This window comes from Eulemur rufifrons, chromosome 2 (assembly GCF_041146395.1).
Source record: "Eulemur rufifrons isolate Redbay chromosome 2, OSU_ERuf_1, whole genome shotgun sequence".
Classification (NCBI taxonomy): Eukaryota; Metazoa; Chordata; class Mammalia; order Primates; family Lemuridae; genus Eulemur; species Eulemur rufifrons.
The window spans coordinates 121,184,272-121,206,125 of record NC_090984.1 but is presented as its reverse complement, the minus strand read 5'-3'; the positions used below and the strand labels follow the sequence as shown (position 1 = coordinate 121,206,125).

The following is a 21,854-nucleotide window of genomic DNA, read 5'->3' as shown; positions in this document are numbered from 1 at the left end:
GCCCTGTGCGGGGAGACCCGCCGGCCACCCGGGCATCCACTGACGGACGCCGGGTTGTTTCGCTGTGTGGCTACGAATACTTGTGGACGCGTACTTTGTGGATGTTTGGTTTGTGTTCAGTTCTCTTGGGTGCACACCGGTCTCCCCACTTCTGCCACCAGCTCTGGAGGTCCCCAGACTGGGGTCTGAGGCCCAGCCCATGTTTTACGAGCTGTTCCGTCTGGGGCAAGCCGTTCTCTCAGCCTCCGCGCTCTGCTCATCCCTAAAACGGGCATGGGAAAAGGTAGCGTCTGCCCGGAGGGCTGTCGTGAACACTCAGCGGGCTGGTCCGCCCAGGTGGGTGTTTACGCAGCAGGAGTGCCACTGGGTTCTCCAGTGTGTGGTCACAGGGAGCAGGCGGGGACACGGAGTTCCAGTGCAGCTTCGGGGTGTGCTGCACCTGGGGAACGCAGCAGAGGTGACGGCCCGGCTTTCGCTACTCCTTATACGTATTGTCTAGGTGGTGGCGTCATTTACAGGACCCCAGGCCACACCCTCACTGGCACTGCCACCACCCAGTGAGGGGGGGCAGGAAAGGGCTGGATGGCGCAGCCCACCCCCGAGGTTGCTGCCCGCCTCCTGCCTGTGCTCCAGGCGTCAGGGCCGGGGAGCAGGCGGTCAGGGACTCGGTATAGGTGGGGGCATGAGGCCAGAGGTGCCAGGGGTCTGCTGACACGCGGTCTTCCCCCAGGACAGGGCGGTGGTGCCGGCAGGGGCACACATGCACCAGGACCGGGCACCCACAGCCTCCCTGGGCCGTCCGCGTGTGGCTGGCGCCCCCTGCTGGCCGGTGCAGGGAGTGTGGCCTCTGCCTCAGGCCAGGCACCTCCGCTGCCGCCCAGGGACCGTCCCTGCGTCCCTGTTTGGTTTCCCTGCACGACAGACCTGGCCTGGGAACTGAGACCAGGCCCCAAGGCCGTGGGGCCCCCAGAGGTGGCTAGCAGAGGTCCGGTGCCCCCTTAACCTCAGGGAGGCTGGGGTGTCTGTGGGCAGGGCCAGGAGCCGGCAGCCTGGGAGGCCCGGGGGGGGACGGGGGGCGCAGAGCAGTTGCCGCCAGGGCGGTGGAAGGTTCTGCGTGGCCCAGCCTGGGCAGTGTGTGGTGGTGACACTGCATGGGCGGTGGCTGGGCAGGGGTCGAGCCCAGGCCACTAGGAGGGGTCACCAGGGGCCCGCGGACCGAGAAGGAAACATTCAGTTTCCAAGGCTGGCCCGCGGCTGCCCGTGTGGGAGCTGCACGTGGCCCGGACGCCTGGCCGACGTTCTTCCCTCTCCTGTCTCCGGGCGCCTCCCGCCGTTTCCTGTCTGCTCTCCGGCTCTGGCAGGTTCCCCGCGAGCCCACTCCCCGGGTCTTACAACCTGGTTCCTGTGGGCCCCCCAGGGGTCCCCACCACCACCTGAGGCCAGAAGCCTTGCACCCTGCCCCACGGCCACCTGGACCCCGCGGGAGGGAAGCTATGGGGGAGGGGCCTGGGCCCAGGCCCTGCGCAGACTCTCAGCTTCTGCCAGAGGCTGGGTCCCCCTGCCCCAGGCCTCAGGTGGGAGCCGGCACCTGGGACACATTCATCCCCCAGTGGCCAGGACAGGGCCAGGAGGGGGTTCTCAGCCCCGGGCATTGCCGGGGTGGGAAGGGGGAGGCTTTGTGGTCAGCCCGAGTGGGGTTTGAATCCAACCTTCCTGGTCTTGCGGTGTGATTGGAGTCTCCTGCCTCCCTGGGCTGCACCTTGTTTGTCTGCAAAACGCGCTCCACGTGCGGGTGGGCTGCTGCGGGGGCCCGCGGGACACAGTGGTGCCCTGCGCTGTTCTCGCCTCTCCGCTGCGAGGGACCATTCCATCTGCAGAAGGCCTGGTGCGGTGCGAGGAGGGGACTGTGACGATGGGGCCGGGGGCTCCTCGGGTGCCCAGTCCTCCCACCTGCCTCCTCCGCCCCCACTTCTGCCCGGGACCTGGCCCACAGAGTCAGGGACCTCCCTGAGCCGCCCATCACGCCCGCGGCCATCACCTGGGGCCAGCCAGGGTGAGCTAAGGCGTATGCTTCCTTCCCACAGGGCCCGGCCTGCCCTGTTCCTGAGCTGCCCTCGCCACCCCCTGCCAGCTACAGCTCTGCAGGGCAGAAGCCCGAGGCTGTCGTGCACGCCATGAAGGTAAGGGAGGTGCCGGGTGCACTGCTGGGCTGTGGGACCTGTGACCGCACGTGCCCTCTGAGTCCGGGGGCATCTGAGTGGCAGGGGTGGGGTTTCATCTCCGTGCGGGTGGCTGGTGACCATGGCAGGCCCTTCTCCAAAGCCAGAGTTAGGGGCAGGAGGGGGGCTGGAAGGACTCCCAGGCCCTGCCTCTGGGCAGCTGCCACCCTCACAGGCCCCAGGTGCAGATGGGCAAGTCCACGATGCTCTGGTTTCTCCTGGGGCTCCACACCTGAGCCCACCACCCACCTCCTTGGACATGGACCTCACGCACAGGTGTGCACAGACACACCCACACTTGTGCCCGCACCAGCAGCGACTCACACTGCCCATGTGTGCAAGTGCCCGCTCCTCCCCAGCTGGCGGGCCCTGGGTTGGGGTGATAGGGTGAGCCCACCCAGCCTGCCTGCCCTTCTCCCAGCTGGGGCTGCCAGTTCCCTTGTAGGTGTCCACAGTGTCACCAGGTGAGGAGATGACCTGCCCCTGTCCTTAGGGACCTGGCAGCTGAGGCTTGGGGGGCCAGGCGACCTCCCCAAGGCCTGCTGGTGGCCTGTGCCCCTGACCCTGGGACTGTTCCTTTCAGGTCCTGGAGGTGCACGAGAACCTGGACCGGCAGCTCCAGGACAGCTGTGAGGAGGACCTGAGCGAGAAGGAGAAGGCCATCGTCCGCGAGATGTGCAACGTGAGGCACCTCCCAGGGCCGGGGGCGGGGGCCTGGCACCGGGAGGTGACCTGCCCAGCATGGCCACACCCTTCCCTGTGTGGGACTGCACTAGTGCCAGTGTCCTGGATGGCTGGGAGAGGCCTTGGAGGCCCTGGAACCCAGGCCTGTCACCGCTGACCCTGCCCCTCCCAGAGGTCCCTGGTCTCTGCAGATCTCTTCCTCCCCTGGGGAGCCAGGCAGAGCCCGTGCTGCCCCACACCCCAGGACTGGCCTTGTCCTCCCAGCTTGCTGGTGACCCCTGGTGGCTGCCGGCTAGGCAGGGGGTGCTCAGAGCTGGTGGTGCAGCTGGGACCCTCTGCCCTGCCGGCCTGCAGGGCTGCGCTGCCTTTGCTTCTAGAACTGGGACTGTCTCAGAGTCTGCCCAGGAGAGCCTCTTCCCTGGCCCACCTGACCACTGTCATCCCTTTGGACCCTTGGGGGAGCCAGCAGGGCGGGGGTTTCACAGGGTCTGACCCTGGGGTCCTGATCCCCCTCCCCACTGCCTCCTGGGTCTGTGTCCCCGCTGGACAGCTGCCAGGCTGAGCCACACCCCGGCAGTGACCTGCCCAGGAGGGCAGGCGTGAGGTGAGGGTGGACGTGCAGAGACCTGGTCTGACCAACTCTGGGCCTCCGATGCCTCAGTTTCCCCCCTGGCTCCATGGCTCTGGGGACACGGGCGACTCTATAGAGCACCGAGGCAGCAGGTGGCTCAGGCTGCGCCCTCCACTCACGTCTCGCCCTCCCCACAGGTGGTCTGGAGGAAACTGGGAGACGCTGCCAGCTCCAAGCCCTCCATCCGGCAGCACCTGTCTGGGAACCAGTTCAAGGGGCCTTTGTAAGGCCGTTCTTCCTGGGTGCGGGCTGGCCTGCCTGGGGTCCCCAGGAGGGCTTCAGGCCCCGGACATGGGCAGGACCTCCGCTGAGCCACTGTCTTCTCTCTCTGTGGTGAACTGTACATAGGCCCCCGCTGCCGCGCCCGACACGCGGACAGCCAGGCCTCCATCTCCCGCCTCGCACACCAGCAAACCGGGACGACGCTGACCGTCCCTGCGGCAGAGCGGCCGGGACAGCCTCACGCCACTCTGCGGCCGGCCCCGGCCTCCACGAGGACGCGCTGAAGGCTGCTTCTGAGGTGGCAGGCCCAGGGACTGTCCCAGGCTTCTGTGTCCGGCCCTCCACCCCCCGCTGCCGCCTGCGCCGGACAGAGGCCGCCGGCACCTGGATGCTGACGCAGGGGCACCACCGCCTGCCCGCCTGCCGGCCTGGCCCCCGGCCCACCGAGCACTGGGTCCCCTGTGTCACGGACGGAGAAACTCGCCGGTCCCTGGCTGGCTGGAGGCTGCTCTGGGGCTCTCAGCCCCTTCCTCTGACACCCCGTCTGGAGCCAGGGCCCCTCCCTGCCCGGGGGGCGGCGCCCAGCCACCCTGACGTCAGCTGCTGCTTGTTTTTAGGGTTCATCGCCCCCACCCCCCAACACTCTCTGCAGTGTCCCCCACCCTGTGCCGGGTGTGCCCCATCGTTTGGGCTCCTCCTGCCCAGGGCCTGAGGCCCATCTCTGTCTGTGGTTTCCATGACGGGCCAGCCACGTAGGAAGGTCCTGGAGAGTTCCTCTCTCCAGGTGGGTAGCACTGGGCCGCAGCTGGGCCTCTGGTCAGCTGTGGCCTCCCCCAGGGCCCGGCCGCATCCTGGGTCACTGTGGACAGAACTGCCAGGGCCACAGATGACAAAAGTTCTGTTCTCCCTGGGAAGGAAGGAGCCCAGCCTGGTTCTGGCTTTAATTTGCTGTGTGACCTCCAGTAGGTCACTCAGCCTCTCTGGGCCCCTGGTGGAAAAATGGGGTCTCCAAGGTTCCTTTCAGCCCCGCTCCCAGTTCAAGGCCATCCAGCTCCAGATGGCCTGGGTCCTCCCTGACAGCACGACCTGAGGGGCCGGCCTGCTGGAGAGGCACCGGGCAGGTGGGCTGGGAGGAGGGAGGCCCAGGCTGAGCTCCGCTGCCGCGCTGTCCCATCACAGGCAGACAGTCCTCCCCGCTGAGCCTCGGTGTCCTCAGCTGCAGAACTGGCAGCGTAAGCCCCTCCTTACAGGGCTCTGGGGTCACATGAGACCGGCAGTGTAAACGACCACGTATAAACCGTAAAGTGTGACAGGCGACCGTGTGTGAGGAGGATGAGGCCCAGAGGGGCTAAGAGATTCTATGGCACATTAGAGATGAGATCCCAGAACCTGTAGGACAGGGACAGACCGCTTTCCCGATATCTGTGAACGTGCTTGTAGCCGGCCCTGGCACCCCCTGCTCCCCTGTTCCTCGCCCCCTCAGACTGCTGCGCCCAACGGTACTTAGCGCTCCGTGCCGCCAGCTCGTGAGGAGCCCAAAGAGGTGGTCTTTGATATCAGCAGGTCTCATTCAGGCCCAAGCAAGGGGAGGGAGACGGCTTCTCCCTCTCTCCCCAGCGGGAACCTCATTCTGAGCAGTTCCCGCTCCGTGTCTGCCATCAGCGCCCTTGGGTCGCACACTCTCAGGGGAAAGGCTCGTGCCCTCACTGTGCCCAGGGAGTGCTGAGCGGGTGCTGGCAATGGGCCTGCTGCTCTTGCTGTGGGCGTTACCAGAGGTTCTCTGGGCTCCTTCTGGAAGGAGCGTGCCCTCTTGTCACTAGAGGTGTGAACTGAAGCTGGAATGACATCTGCTGGTTATGGTACTGGGCGATTCCTGCCCAACTGGGCAGCTGGACTGGGGAGGGGGAAGAGGCCCCTCTGGGTCTTGGAGTCCAAAGAACCCCAGGGGGCTGGGGGCTGCGGGTCCATTTTGGGTGGGGTCTGAGTCTGGGAGTCCACGTGAGTCCTGTTTGGATCAGGTTGGCTTGGCCACCACTGAAAGCAATAAGTAAGGGCTCCCGGCACCTGCAGCTCTCCTGTAAGTTGGCCAAGGGGAGGGCAGCCTTGAAGCGACCTTTCCCCTCTGGAGGGGAGTGACCCCAACCCTGATGCTGCAGTGGCATCCAGGGATCTGTGGAGCATTTCTTCGAGAACCCTCCTGCCTACGATGGAGGCAGCACAGCTGTGCCCCTGAGCCAACACAGCATTGGGATGGTTTTCTAGGACAGAATTCTGTGACAGTCACATCTCAGACATACTAACTGATTTAAAAAGCCAGCAGTGACTCTGACCCCACGTTCCTGTGTACAGGTGGCAGTTGCAGAGAGCTGAGCCACAGGCTGGGGAGGGTCAGATGGGGCCTCCCACGGGGGGAGTCTTGGAGGGCTGCAGCTCAGTGTGACTCCTGGCTCTGCCACTAGCAGGGTAACACTGGGTGACACTTCCCTTCTGGAGCCTTAGCTCTTAAAGCACCTGATGGGGTGTCCTTTCGGAGGCCCCTTTCCATTCCAAGCTCGGCTCGCGCTGGGCTTCAGGTCCCACTGTGATGAATTGCACCCTTCCAGCCTCCCCCAGGTGGCCCAGCCCATCCTGGAGTCATCACCTGCTGAGCACACTTTTATCCAGAAGTTGCTAGCTACACATCAGTGTTTAAAGAGAAAAAAGTGACCTTTCATTTTTTTTTCTTGAAACTTGAGAGGAAACAAAATACATACTACTGATTTTCTTTTTTTCTTTTTTTTAAAGAAACAAACTAAATGCATGACTGCAGAGGTAGAGGTGTATATTTTTCATACTGTGGGGGGAAAGTATTTGTGCTGCTTTTTGGAGATGGGCTGGAACGTCTGGTTTCTGTCCCCAGGCCCAGCAGCTGTGCTCTATTTTCTGTAGACGGTGACTGCGGTGAGACCTGGGGCCGCCCTCCCACCCCAGCGCCGCGCAGCGCCAGGGGCCCGGGACTCCCGGCCCGCTTCTACCTTCTGTCGAACCACTTTGATTTGGGGAGAGAAAAAGAAATAGAACTTTTTGATAGTGTGGTAAAAACATTGATTTGAACTATTTTAGTAAAAGGAGTAACAAATAAGATTGTGATAGTGTATACTTTGAGCTAGATAAATAAAGGCCTCTTTGCGAGCCTCCCGCTGGCTGCTCAGTGCTTGTTTCCTTTGCGGGTGGCAGGTCGCTGGGCAGACAGGGCCGTGGCCCCTCAGGTGAATGGTGCAGGCCACTGCCAGTCCAGCTGTGCTAGTCACAGCCAGAAATGGAAAGGATTTCCTGACTTTGGGACCCGTGTTCTATGCACTCATGCTTGAAAGTTCCAAACTGGTTTGGAACTCATCCAGTTCCTCCAAAGAAAACCCATGCAGACGTGGGATGGTGGCAGTTGTCCCAGGAGGCAGCGGCCCCACCCCACCCAGATGTGCCCCGGGAGACGGCAGGGCTGGGTTTGGCAGCTGTGAGGCTGCAGCTGGGCCCGGGCCCCGGAGTCCAGGGGAGGCCACGAGCTTGCGCAGGTCTCGCAACCCGGGGCTGCTGAGGCCGGGAGTCCCACCTCCCGCCCGCAACAAACAGAGGGGTAGTTTCAGAACGGATTTTATTTGGATAACTGACTGAAGGAGTCTCACTTGTAACCAAGATGGAATTCACAGTATGTTGTTACATTCACACTTAAAAAATATATCTTTATGTACAGGAATTTGCAAATAGATGTAAACATACATTACTTTCCAAGTACATTTCTCTCATCCCTGGAGGAACAAAAAGCCATCCAACAAGACAACCCCTTCAAAATAATTTTAATACAAAGGATGCAAACATTTATAAATCAAAAACGTGGTTCATCTGACCCTCTGGGTGTCATGGGAGAGAACATCACTGAATAAAAACTATGACAACAGCTTGACTTCAGATGGAATTGGACTATTTAAAATTGAGTTTCCAGGAAAAATAGGCACTGATTTCTAGAAGGAAAAATCACTCCTTACTGAAGCTATTTATTGAGCCAATATGGCTGGTTAGCATTTTTACTAGTATAAAGTAACCCAGTGCAGGCCTCTCAGACGACGTCAGCTGAAACCACGCGCACACGGTCGGACGGCAAGTGGTGCTGCCGAGGCTCCGGGGAAAGCTGGCTGCCCCCACCCTCCAGATGTGGGGACGGCCCAGCTTCTTCCCAGGGGTCTGGTCCCTTCTTTCCATACTGCAACTGTCTAGCATTATACAAGGTACCCTGCTGCTCACCCACTTAAACTACTCTTCAAGTTGATTAGAAAAACTCTTGTTAAAAAAACAAAGGGAAAAGGCGTCGCGTTATCTCATCCAGGCTGCCCGCCCTAGCCCCCCGACTGGAGGCATGCCGGGTGGGGGGATGGGTGGGGGCACGGGTGGCTGTCCTCCAGGGGGGACAGCGGGAGGTGGGTAGCTAGCCGGTGGCAGGCCCAAGCCTGGAGGAGGATGGGGTGGAACTGCATGAGTTGGAGGCAGACGTGGGGGTGGGGGTGGGAAGTTGGGGTTGTAGGTAGGTGGAGGTGGGGGGTAGCCAGGAGTGGGGGGAGGAATGGTGGGTGGGGGGAAGGAGGCTGGGGGAGGGGGCACAGGCGGTGGAGGCGGGTTGGGGGGGTAGACGTGGGGGTGGTAGGGAAGGTGAGCAGGTGGGCCATAGGCTGGGGGCAGGGCGCCGTAGGAGGGGCCCTCAGTCTTCATCATGGACTGCAGGCTCTGGTAGCCCTCTCCAGACATGTAGGAGCTGGTGGTGGACATCCCCGTTATGTAGCTGGAGGGCGGTGGGGGCGGCGGCCGGTGTGGCAGCGGCGGTGGCTGGTGCACAGGGGCCGGGTGGGCCGGAGGAGGAATCTGGACTTTGGGGAGGTCACTGGCATCCACTGGGCCTGGCGGCTCAGCCTCACCTAAGGCAGCGGTGAGGGGAGGCTTCCGGTCTGCAGAAGAGAGACAAGTCAGCGCCCGGCCACGGCTCAGTGCGTCTGCTCCCTGCCAAGGGGCTGGCAGACAGTGGTGTCTCCCAGGGCCGTCCTTACAGAGGAGCAGGGAGCAGCTGCCATCTCGGTGGCCCAATGTGTGTGCCATCAGGGATCTCCGCCCACCACCTGTCAGACGGCCCTGCCCCGCTCCAACGACCCTGGGTCTCCCTCCCTCAGCCCGGGAGCCCCTCTTCCTAGCACAAACATGTACAGGGGCTCTTCTGTCTTTCTGCCTGTCTCTGCCCCCGGAGACAGCCTGGGAGCCAGGGCCGCATCGAATTACTGTCTGCAGCACTGGCATTTTGCAGAAAGCCCGAGAGTTGGTTAAATGAATGCAGTGGCATTTAAAAAATGTACAAGTCTCTGACATTCCCAATGTACTCATCAAAGTAGCAATTCTGGTTCTATTTTACTAAAGAGAAGCTAGATCAAACCCCACTGCACACTCTCAGTTTTCTCAAAAGATGAGTGCCTGTAGGTGTGCGTGTATGTGTGTGGCAGAGTAGGCAGCACGTGGCATTCCCGAGACGCTCCTGTGCTCAGAGCCCACCAGAGGCCTCTCCTACAGCGCTCCACCGCCCACAGCCCGCACTCCCTTCCCCGGTGCCTCATCTGACACGCTTTGGCCTGTGATCCCTCAGTCACGGTCAGAGCACTGGAAAACGACATCAGAACACCCCACAGTGTAGGCAAACACTTAGAATGTGTGTTCTTTCCCCAACATAGCCCAGAAGACAAATCACAGGGGGAAACTTCTGGTTCCAGAAAAGAACACAAAACAGGAGGTGCAAAGGCCATGAAGAGGGTTTCCAGTTCCCCAGCACCTGCCCCTGTGTGCTCTCCTGGACGGGGCACGGCCCGGTCTCATGGTCGTGCAGATGGCAACAGTAGGTGCACGACGCTTTTGTTCTCTCAGGACAGCTGGCCAAGCGAGGGTGAGAATTTCAGGTTGCCCACAGATATGTCACTGGGGCTGCCTGTGCCCTACCCAGTCAGAAGGCCAGACACACCTGAACTTAGAGAACCTGCCTAGGCTCCAGTTCAGGGTCAGCTGCCCTTTGGTTCTAGAAGCTGACTAAAGAGACCCATGTGTGAAAGTGCCAGCCCCCTTTGATGCCTCCATGTGTCACAGGAGGCTGACACGTTCCCACATGAGCCTCAATGCCACAGCAAGGCAGGTCCACAAACACGCTCTTCCACTTTTAAGAAACCAACTCTCGTAACACTCAACTCTGTGGCCTCGTCAGTCGCCAGTGCACCCAGCCTGTCCTCTGGGACTGAGCTGGAACAGGATGTGGTCTCCCCTCAGCACCTCCCTTGTGCTTACTAGATCCTGACATCTGACTGCCACATGCTGCCACCAAACTTCCCCCACTAAGCATCACTGCGGACCTGAACGTCTCTCCCGTATCTTGAGCCTCACGGGAACTGCAGCTCTCTCCTTTCTTCACTGCCCACCTGTGTTGCTGCCTCGACCTTAAGAGGTGCCGTGGCTGGCGGGCTCTGCTTTCTCCAACCACGGCCCCCCAGCAGCTGTCTGGGGGCGCTCCTGGGTCCCACTCAAGTCCCAGGCCCGCTCCCAGCCATCCACAGTGGGAGCCCCAGGCAGCAGCTCCTGGAGGCTCAAGCACGGGCAGCGGTACTGCTGACTGCCCTGGGTCCCCAGGCGCCACACGTCTCCTCAGTGGAGGCACAGCCCCTGGCTCAGGAGTGGGGACTGCACTTGCTGAGATGCTCCATAAATACTCAGTGAGAACCGCAGGCATCTTTTTAGGCAAGGTTCATATTAAACTGGGGATTGTGGGATTTGGCCCAAAGTGGAAAATGATGCCTCTGTTCTCTCAAAGCACACAAACCTCTGTGATTGAACATAAACAGAACGAAACTTACTCGGTGGCACATCTGCTACAGGCGCACATTTCTATGAGCCACATGTGCCGGCCAACAGCGCAGCAGACTGAAAGAGCTGCTGCTGACAGGGCGCAGAGACGTCTCTGGAAGTGCCACCAGCTTTTGGAAAACACACATCGCCCCGGCCTTCTCTAGTTTAACGCTTTATCTTCCAAAATGGTCCCCCAGTTAAAGAGTGGTGTGTTCTTTACAGCTTTGCTCCTCTGTTCCTAGGGATGTCAGAGAGGCTTCTCGGTTCCCCGTGTACCTGCTGAGAACTTTTCACTCTTTCGTGTACTCACCACGTGACCCTCAACAATTGCTTATTCTTCAGAATGCACTGAGAAGACATCCTGCCAACAGGGAGCAGGTGTGAGAGAGACTGGGGTCTAGGATCTACAGCAATCCTGCCTGGATCTGGATAAACGTTCGGCTGGCAGGGTTTTGCTTTCCTAAAACTGATTCTAAATCCATTTATCCTGTGTAGTTCAGCATCTCCGGATGTGAGAGGTCAGAGAATATTCAGATGAACTTAGAATTTACAACATCCTCAAAATACCTGGTTTGTCAAAATAAGGACAATTTTTGCAAAATCCTTGCTCATGGATGTCTTTTAAATCTTGGCCACACAGTCCCCATCTGTAAGTTCCGAGGACCTGCCACATCTGTCCTTCAAACAGGTGACAAGGGCAGCTGGCCAAGCTGCTTCAGCAGATGCTTACCTGGAGGCGGGTGGGCTGGAGGCAGTGGTGGGTGAGTGGTCTCAATTTTGGGGATTTTAGGTGGCGGTGGTTCTAAAAAGAAAAAGTGGATTAAAAAAACCACTCATACCTTTGTATGTGAAAAAGCATGTCCTAAAGAAAAAAGGAAAGAACCTGTTCTGCCAGAGAGTCCTTTGGGAGAGAAAGAACATGACCAAGGCTTTAGGGGAACTCGAGGAAGGCTTCAGCTAAACCACAGGCCCGACCCTGTTAAGGTAACAAAACAAATCCAATACCAAAGAGAGACCCACTGGTCACGGCCATTGCCACGTCCATCTGGTTTCCTCGCTGACAGCTGCAGGCAAAGGCCTCCAACGTGAGAACCACAGAGCAGCATCTCAGTGACCAAGTGTCATCCACCGAGTCCTCATGTGTACAGAGGGTACAGAGACAAGCCCGAGTAGCGACGGCATGTCACCGGGCCCCTCGTGCTCACAAGAGGAATTTCTACTCTTTTATTTTTAGCATATTTTTATTTTCTCTCTCACAAATACTATTTCCAGCTGGCAGCACGTCAGAGGCAGCACACTGACTGGAGTCAGCAGAGTGACGGAGGCCGACGTGCTGACAGGAGGGAGGATCCACCTCTCTTAAAAGCACAAAGCCAGGACAGCTCAGAGTGGAAAAAACAGTCTACCCTTTGGGGTCAGGCAGCAGCATGTAACCAGCACCCACAAGGACAGTGCGAGGTCTCCCAGACAGGCTACTGCAAGTCCAGTCTCTTCTGTTTAAGAAGGCAAACAGCATGCACACTCGATGGAAAAACAACGCGATCTTTCTGCTTGTTTTTATGTTGTAGCTCTTTCTTCCTGAAACATACTTTAATCTGCCTTGTACACCACTCAGATCTGTGTCTCCTCTGGCATTGCAGACCACTTTCGCTTGTTTTCCCTCCTCTCAAACACAGGCTGAATTCAAGGTCCAGGGACCTCTTCTCTCTTTACCTTCTTCCTCAGACACTGAACCCCCTCTAAGTAGATGACTGTAAACCTACATCTCTGGCGTCCATCTCTCCATCAAAACCACGGGCCATCCCCAGACCCACCAGCCAGCATCTCGCACCCCACCTTTTCCCTCTGTCTCCTGTAACTGGTATTACTCTCACCTCAGGCACCCACCTCCTCCCTCTCTTCTCGCAGCCAGTCAGCTAAAGCTGTCTAGATCAGTGCTGTCCAACAGTATAAGAAGAGCCACATAAGCACAATTTTAAACCTTCTAGGGGCTACGTTAAAAATTAAAAACAGTTGAAACTAATGTTAATAGTATTTTATTTAACCTGGTATGTCTAAATTTTTATTTCAACATGTAATTAACATAAAACTTTACTAATGAGATACTTTACATTCTCTTTTTTTGCGAACTCCTGGAAATCTGGTGTGTACCTTGTGCTGCTGGCGCGTGCACTGCTGCGACCTCACACCATGGGGGGCCAGCGCTGCCTGTCCCCGCCACCACGCCTCACTGAGGTGCCTGTAAGCTTCCCCCCATTTCCAACCATGTGTCCTATTTACTGCTGCCAGGAGACTGTTCTCGAATGAAACTTGGACTCCACCATTCCCCTGCTATCTCCAATGGCTCCCACTGCCTCTGCAATATCCATATTTCTCCAGGTGGAATCTGTGATCTGATCCTAATCCACATTTTCGATCCGAACAAAAGCTATTCCCTTTCAACTCTTCATATTCCAGGACTCCTCTCCATTTCCCCCCAAATGCTCAATTCCTTTGTTCCCTTGCATCCTTCTACCTAAAAGCTCCACCCCTGAGCTCCAGCTACTCAAAGGCAACTCTTCCTCCAGGGTCACTGTGGCTTGTCTCCTGCTTCTCTGACAGACCCGCAGGTGAGCTCGACCTGACTGCACACTCCGCGTGGCATGGCCCACTCTTGTGCCTCACGCTTAACGTCTGCCAATTTGGAGCTAAAAAAAAAATTCACCTGTACTGAACTCATCATTTCCCCAAAGCTACTAGAAAAAAAAAGAAAGTAGCTTTATCCTAACTTGAAGATCTCACATCAGTTTAATGAATAATTTACTGGAACTAAGAACTAAGCAACAAAGAAACAGAAATGAGTGAATATGACCTGTGCCTTCAAAGAGTTCAGTTTCACAGGTCACACTGACACAGAGACAAAACATTCCTGATTTTCTGTTCTGTAATATTTCAGATTTTGCTCCCTCCTTCTGTTTATTTCCAATATAGAAACAAATTAACCAACTTTGGGCTCTACAAACGTGACAAAGCCCCACAGCACTCGGAAGAGGCCTGGCCTGCATCAGCAGCAGGGCTGGGCCACTGTGGCTCTGGGCAGCACCCCACAGCCCACTTCCCACCCTTCACCCCCCACGCTGCCGCTCTGGGGTCCTGAGGGGATCGCCTGGCCCTGGACTCATGCTGCTGTGATGGGCATAACTAATCTCTAAGAAAACATTGCTGCAACAGTTCTCCATAACTATATTTTATATATATTACTGAGTTACATTTTTATTGCCAATAAGGTTTTCGGTATTGACACCTCTAGTCAGAGTACAACCTATAAAAATATATGGTCAGGTGATAAACAGAGAAGGCGATGCACTTTTTCTTACAGACAGGGAAATGCTTTCTATGCACTCTAAGCTTAAATTTTAAGGCCAATCGACGCATGAAAGGAAACAACGTCGGCTAAGAATTTAAAGTTTTGTATAGAGACACATAATACTAAAAAACAAAACATCAGAATAGGATATTACCTGCTGCTTTGTTCTCTTCTTTGGGAGAGACAACCTGTTGCAAAAGAAAATATACAATTGTTAATTGAGTCTTGGTATGGTGAGGAAAAATAAGGATTATCCAGGCATTCCCAGAAATGTGACAGAACATGGCCTCAGATAAAAATTACTTCTGGCCCGAACTTGCAGGACATGGCACCTCACAGATCACCGTTGCTACTTCCTTCCTCTTTCCCTTTTCCAGATCAGACAGAAAGACTCACTCTCAGGAACAGCGGGTTCTTAACACTATTTCTGGCTCTCTACTGCACTTCCTACAGGGGATCCTCGGTTTTGCTGATGTGGGCGCATCCCACATGGCTTCCTGTGGGGGCTGGGCAACAACAAATGGCTTCTTCCACTGGCCAGGGTTGCTACCACGGAGAAAACAGATTTGTGCTCCTACTACTAGAAACTGTTACAAATACCCCGTGTCACTTAAAGAACTCAACGCTCAAGAAGAGCATGGAAGAGACAATTACTCTGGCAGCCAGCAGCCAACAGTCAGGACCACTTGGGGTGGAGGGAACGCTTCACCCTTCGGGTCAGGCAGCTGCACATAACCAGCATCCACAGTGGCAATGCGAGGATGCAGAAACTCTGTACCCTAATAGGTTTCAGAGCCCCAGCAGAGATGACTCAGGCAGTGGGGGCTGAGGGGGAGGACAGAGCCCTCCTGGTTCTCAGAGGAGCCTTTCCTTGGAGCACATGCAGTCGGACAGTGAGCTTGGGTGAGTCACCCCCTGCTTCTGGTGTTCAGTTCAATCTGTCAGAGATGGGAACAGCGCTCAGGTGTGGTGCTGCCGTTTGGAAAGCCCACTATGTCCAGCGCCTGCCACGGCTCACTCACCACGGCTCGTTTAGCCTGTCGGGGAGGACTAGGCTGTGGAGAGGGTTTCTTGGGCTGCTGTGCTTGCTGCTGCTGCTGCTGCTGGGCTGACTGCTGGGAGTCCTTCTGCTGGGGCTGGGACACTTCAGAGCCTTGAGACGGTTGTGACTGCTGTACTTGTGGCACTTGTGGTGTAGGCTGGAGAGATGGGGGCTGCTGCAGCTGATGGGGGGTATGATGAGGCATCTGTTGTTTTCCTTGTGAGTAAAGATCCAGGATTTGGTGGCAGATGTCTAAATGATAGCCAACGATTATATTTAGCACCAATTGATTACTTTAGATAAAATTTTACCTAGCAAAAGAATCAGTTATGATTCCCCTAGAAGGACCAATAAGCAGGAATCACATTTGCAACTTCCTTCATCTTTACTATATACAACACTGGTATGTATTTTTTAGTTCACCAAAACTATGTGCTTGGATAAAGTGTAAACTATATTAAAGAATTTTAAAAAAGATGCTCTGAAAAATTCCTTACATATGCCTATTTGGGAAAATCCATTCTTGGCACTCAAGGTTCACAGGCAAGAATAATCTTAACATGGAACACCATTGCGAGAAAGCTCAGCATGCCCAGTACCTTCCAAAACGTCAACAGGGACATCTTGAACAAACTGCTCCCACCATCTCCTATACATGGGTTTGGAGGTCCATTCTTGTATTTCAAATTTGCACAAACGTCCTGCGAGATACATCACTGCTACTGCTATGATCTCTGGTTCCCACTGCAGTGACAAGGTGGTGCAGAGACTAGTTCAATAAGAAAAAGAAAAAGATTACTTGATTTGTATGATCTAACACTTACGATTAAACAATGCATGGAGATTAGATACTGTATCTAAATGTTAATTTGCTTATTCTCCCTTAAACATGATTAAATAAATTACTATAAATAAAAGAGCACGTCTTTACTCTTCTAAAGGTATCAAAATAAGTTAACCATAGTTTCTAAAAGTTCCTTAAAGAATCAGAAGGATTCTAGCACATTCAAAAATTGCTACATTTCATGACATACAAATGAAAATGGTTTATATTCTTTAAACTTTTGAAATCCCAGCCACTGAACTGCTTCTTCAAATGAAATCTTATGGGGATGTCAAATATGAGACACTTTTCTGACTGCTGCAGGGCAGGGCTGACAGCAACTCCATCCACAGGCATTCTGCTCCTCACCATGGAACCTCATTAGATTCTGGGGTCTAAGAAGAACACCGAGGCTCTGAAACCATTACAGGGAAGTCTATTTTTACAGAACCAAGTGGGGTCTAAGTATTCAGCTGCCAAAATTCTCTAGTGTACTGTTTTGGATTTAGGTTTCAAACTGGTGATAAGATTTCAGCATCTCACACCACCATGACATGGCAGAGCAGAAAGAAACCCCTCTGCTGGGAAGCAGATGACCTGAACTTTAGCTCCAGCTCTGCCATTAATTGGCTCTTCAAGTAGGGGCAAGTCAGTTTCCTCTGATACAAAATAAGGGGTTTGGGTTAAATGAGCCATAAAGTCTCTGCTTATTTTAAAACACTATAATTAAATCAACATTTGAACACAAGTACCTGTCATTTACAAATGTCCATGCCATTTGAACCAGCTTTTGAATTTTGTTTTTATCACCTAGAAATGGGGATAAAAGGTAAATTAATAGCAATAGGAAAAAAAAACTCCACAAGAAATCACAAATAACCTCCTATGGAGTTGGCATCATTCCAGTACACAGCAAAGAGCTTTAGCCTGGGAAATGAGGACAAATGATGTGGGTCCACATCTTACCTCTGTTCTTTTTCCACATGACCTATACTGAACTGCCATTTATGGGAAACCTGGCTCCAAGGATAATTTTATTAGTCTATTTAAAAAATTCTAACTCATTTTTCTGTCTCTCATATTACTTGTCGAATGGATGACAGAATCTGTTTATGCATAAAAGGAAACAGCATTGGCCAGGCGTGGTGGCTCATGCCTGTAATCCTAGCACTCTGGGTGGCCGAGGAGGGGGGTGGGGGGGAAATCGCTTGAGGTCAGGAGTTCGAGACCAGCCTGAACAAGAGCGAGATCCCGTTTCTACTAAAAATAGAAAGAAATTATCTGGACAACTAAAAACATATATAGAAAAAATTAGCTGGGCATGGTGGGGCATGCCTGTAGTCCCAACTACTCAGGGAGGCTGAGGCAGAAGGATTGAATGAGCCTGGGAGGTTGAGGTTGCAATGAGCTAGACTGACGCCACGGCACTCTAGCCCAGGCAACAGAGACTCTGTCTCAAAAAAAAAAAAAAAAAAAAAAGGGAAATAGCATTAACAGCTATGACATTGAATTGTCTGAGCAACCTACTCCTTTGGTACTTTACACATTGAACTTTGTTTTCCTCTTTTGAGAAGCATAATCTGAGTATCATCATATTATAAAGACTTGATTTCAGAATGAAAAAGTTCTTTTAAAAACTTTTTTCTTACCTTTGAGTTGTTTTGCATATTTCAGTAGAAATTGGTATGGATGTTCTACCTGTAAATCAAACTTTATGGTCTGTAGTAAGATTCTCTCCAGGACCATTACTTCTTCCTAAAAATAAATAACAAATGTTGGGATAGTAATTATAATCACAAGTTTCAAACGGCATTAAAAAATGAGTTTTCTTGTCTATTTACTGTCTCTTCAAGTTGTTTTAACAACTGCTTATTATTCCTTTTCTCCTCTTTCCCACTCAGGCTTTTAACATGCTCAGAGACACTAACACATTCTAAGAACTCAAAGCAGGAAGATAAAACAATCACAGGGTTAAAAAAAGCCAGGAAACAAAATAAAGATCGTTAGAAATATTATTACTTTCAATACATACATGACTCTCTCTTTATAAAACTTGGCTTTGCTTTATAGATTCTTTAACTGAACTGCAGTTACTTTCAAGACCTCCATTAAAAAAACAATCCCTGAGGAATTTTCATTGAAAACTTTAAGCAAGAAAGAGATTGTGATAGCCAGCTTCACGAAAACTCAGACAGTTAAGTTGTGTCTGCGTGTGTATGTATGTATATATATGTATGTGTATGCAGGCATGAATAGTGTATGTGTGAACAGAGGCATATTATTTTTATATCTAAATCTTTCATTTATTTGAAATTAGCTGTTCCAACATCATTTGATGAATAAGTTATTTCCCATTTTATTTAAAATGCTATTTGTTTGTCTACTTCTGTACCAGGATCAAAGGAGTATGGAAAGGATACAGTAGTTCCATTATTATTCCTCCTTTTCAAAAAGTTTCTTGTTTTTGCATATTCCTTCTCACCCAAATTTTAGTGTCATTTTACTTAGTATAATCCCAGAAAAAACAAAAGCTATTGATATTCTGATTGGGAACTCATTGAATTTACAGAACAATTAGGGAAAATGGAGATTTTAACTATATTGGATCTTCCTGTCAATATTTATTTATTTATTAAAATCTGTTCAGTCCTTTAGTAGTTTTAAAGTCCTCTCTACCCCCAACAAGGTTTCTACAAGGTTTCTCCTTAGATATTTAACTGTCGCTATTGTAAATGAAATCTCTTTTATTATACTCTCTAACTAGTGTCCCTCAACTGGTACTTCTTAAATTCAGCCACTGTACAGCCTGACTGTACCTAGCACTTAAAGACAACGTAAAACACAATCAAGACACTGTGGAGGAAGAACAACTAGAATTACTTATTTGGCATCAGAGAAGAAAGGACTTTATAGAGGACTGAAAATCTCATCGGCAGTTGCATAAACCCATGAATTCCAGTAGACATGTAGGTAACAGGCTTTCATTTAGAAGTATGGCATTACTTCATAGCATACAAGATGATTCTATGATGATATTTATTATTCCAAATAACATGGCAAAACTAGGTTTTTCTACCCTAGTTTCCCAAGTGTTTTCTCATGAAAGATTTTTAAAATCTTAGAAACTTTCACACAGTATGAAAAAAATCTGGTGTTTTTTTTTTTTTTTTAAATTCACCTGTTATTGTCACTACCTGTTTCCCAGAAGCTTCAACATTTCCTCTAAATTTAGAAACAATTCTTTTACCAAGCATACCAATTGGTTTCTAGGCTGTATCCCATTTAGTGTCACAAGATAGCCCAAGGCCTGCCCTTTCTCTGTGTTTTAAATATTCAATTAATGGGGGTAATTATAGGTCTTTGAGCAAACATCATTCCTCAGGGAAGCTTTCCCTCAACCCCATATTTCTCTGGGAGACTTGTCTGGGTCTCTGGGTAGAATGCTGTTACAGCATCTTTAAATGATCTTTTATAGCATTTACCATAGCTCATAATCAAAGTTATTTATATGATTATTTGATTAAAATTTATCCTGTCACTCAACTGTAAAATTCATGAGAGCAAAGACCATGTCTATTTTGCCAAGTGTTTTATGTCTAGTGCCTAACACAGTGGCTACAATATTTGCTACATACACGCAAGATTAAAATTGTTGGGAAAAGCTACACAGTTAAAGCAAAGCCATTATAATTAAGGCAAAAAAAAAGTTCCATGTGATTCATGATCTTATTTTTCCTAAATACTTATACTGCCTTCCCCAAAAGCATCCTCCATAATGTCTTCATTGCTCTCAGATTTAGGGTGCTCTCCTTTGGTCCCTATTCCCCAAATCATGTCTGGGGAGGCTGCGCATGGCAGAGGAGAGGGGCAAGTTGCGGAGCCCTCTTGCCCATTCAGGTCTAATTGGTAAGGCACTCCCCCTTCTCCTGTTCTCTGGGGCATTGCAGCTGTAGAACCTCTACTTCACTGTGCCTGGACCAGGTCTTGGTTTTCTGATTTGATGATATAGTGGGTACAAGCTCAAAGTAAAGGGGGACTTCTCCAAGGCACCCTGGGACAGTATACACAAGCTGCTGCCACACACCCTCACCCTGCCATGGTGAGCAAAGACATAGTCTTTGCTCTCATGGATCTTACAGCTGAGAAGGGGAGAGTTATGTGTGATTATTTGATAAAAATTTATCTAATGGAAACTTAAATGCATAGTACTAAGTGAAAGAAGCCAATCTGAAAAGGCTACATCCTGTTTGATTCCAGCTCTGTGACATTCTGGAAGGGGCAAAACTATGGAGATAGTAAAAAGATCAGTGGTTGCCAGGGGTTAGAAGGGAGGGAGGGATGAATGGGCAGAGCACAGAGGATTTCTAGGGCTGTGAAAATACACTATATGACACTATAATGGTGCACACATGTCGTTATACATTTGTCCAAACCTACAGAATGTAAAAAACTAAGAATGAACCCTTGATAAACTATGGATTCTGCATGATGATGTGTTGATGCAGGCTTATCAAGTGTAACAAATGCACTCCTCTGGTGGGGCATGTTGACAATGGCGGCTGCTGTGCATGTGTAGGGGCAGGGATCTATGGGAAACCTCTGTACTTTCCACTCATTTTTGCTGTGAACCCAAAACTGCTCTAAAAACTAAAGTTTTAAAAAAAACTATCAATTACAACCTGTGATAAATGCTACGAAGGATAATTTACAGGTGCTAGGAGGGTTACAACAGGCAGACCTTGGCAAGAATGGAAGTGGAGGAAAAATGCCATTGGTTCCTGAAAGTGGTATTTTTAGAACACAATAAATGCATGTGTTCAATTATTTGAGCACCATTTGCTAACGTTGGCAGAGGTTGTGGGGAAGGAATAGGATGGATGGTATGACCAGTATCAATCTCTGGATGTCTGAAAATGCTGCAAACGTTAATCCTTCTGATATTCTTGGGAAGCAAAAGACACACAGCATATACAGGCATCTGCACATGTACATGTAGCATACACACTTCTGTTTGACCCAGAAGCTGGCTGGAGATGTGACCCTACCATCACCACCAAACTAAAGTGGAGTGCTAATGGCAATGAGAGGATTTCTGCTCATATCCATAAAACATGTTATTGTCTCTAAAGTGCTTAGAACACTACTAGACACATTAGGAAGCACCACACGAGTGTTGGCTACATTATCTTCCCTCCTCTCTTACAAAAGCAAGCAGTACCTTCTACATAAGGCCCTCGTAGGAGTTCAAGGCACTGGCAGACACAGGGGCCAGAGCCATTGCCAACATAAGGAACGGTTTCCTGAAGCTACCCCGAGGAATCAAGATTTGAAGGCAGTAGGTTATGGTTCTTACCTTCGGGTCATCTCCAAACTGGCCAAATTGTACATCATTTAATAAACTACGAGCTGTTTTGATGATATCTTTACATTTTTTTGGCGTTTCTTCTACTTTCCCAGCCAGAAATAGACAACAAGCTCCTGTCACCTAAAAGGGAGATAAAAAAAAAAAAGCTCTTGATCTTTGTTATCAAAGATCAAACTGCTGGCACATTGATCTTGAATTTTGCAGCCTCCAGAATTGTGAAGAGTAAGTTTCTGTTGTTTAAAAATTACTTAGTCTACGGTATTTTGTTACAACAGCCTGAACAGACTAAGATGTTCTTCCAGCTGCCTAACCCTGGTTCAGTTCCTGTATCATTGAGGTCTGCACCACTCTATCTTCAGCTTCTTTTTTTTTTTTTTTTTTTTTTTGAGACAGAGTCTCACTCTGTTGCCCAGGCTAGAGTGAGTGCCGTGGCGTCAGCCTAGCTCACAGCAACCTCAAACTCCTGAGCTCAAGCGATCCTCCTGTCTCAGCCTCCCGAGTAGCTGGGACTACAGGCATGCACCACCATGCCCGGCTAATTTTTCCTATATATATATTTTTAGCTGTCCATATCATTTCTTTCTATTTTTTTAGTAGAGATGGGGTCTCGCTCTTGCTCAGGCTG

General features: G+C 51.6%; 2 protein-coding genes across 2 annotated transcripts in view; one reads left to right on the top strand and one right to left on the bottom strand.

Moving 5' to 3' along the window:
• The window catches only part of CCDC85C (coiled-coil domain containing 85C), a 77,927-nt gene extending 70,688 nt beyond the window's left edge, over positions 1–7,239 (top strand). The window contains exons 4-6 of the mRNA XM_069489659.1: positions 2,085–2,180; positions 2,803–2,901; positions 3,672–7,239. Coding sequence (XP_069345760.1) covers positions 2,085–2,180; positions 2,803–2,901; positions 3,672–3,761 — 285 coding nt within the window. The 3' untranslated portion in view covers positions 3,762–7,239. The remainder of the gene's footprint in view (positions 1–2,084; positions 2,181–2,802; positions 2,902–3,671) is intronic.
• Positions 7,240–7,412: 173 nt separating this feature from the next.
• CCNK (cyclin K) overlaps positions 7,413–21,854 on the bottom strand; it is a 28,857-nt gene continuing 14,415 nt past the window's right edge. Inside the window, exons 4-11 of the mRNA XM_069489642.1 lie at positions 21,218–21,349; positions 17,514–17,619; positions 16,617–16,674; positions 15,641–15,810; positions 15,022–15,293; positions 14,154–14,187; positions 11,384–11,455; positions 7,413–8,729 (exon numbers count right to left, since the gene is read on the bottom strand). Coding sequence (XP_069345743.1) covers positions 8,104–8,729; positions 11,384–11,455; positions 14,154–14,187; positions 15,022–15,293; positions 15,641–15,810; positions 16,617–16,674; positions 17,514–17,619; positions 21,218–21,349 — 1,470 coding nt within the window. The 3' untranslated portion in view covers positions 7,413–8,103. The remainder of the gene's footprint in view (positions 8,730–11,383; positions 11,456–14,153; positions 14,188–15,021; positions 15,294–15,640; positions 15,811–16,616; positions 16,675–17,513; positions 17,620–21,217; positions 21,350–21,854) is intronic.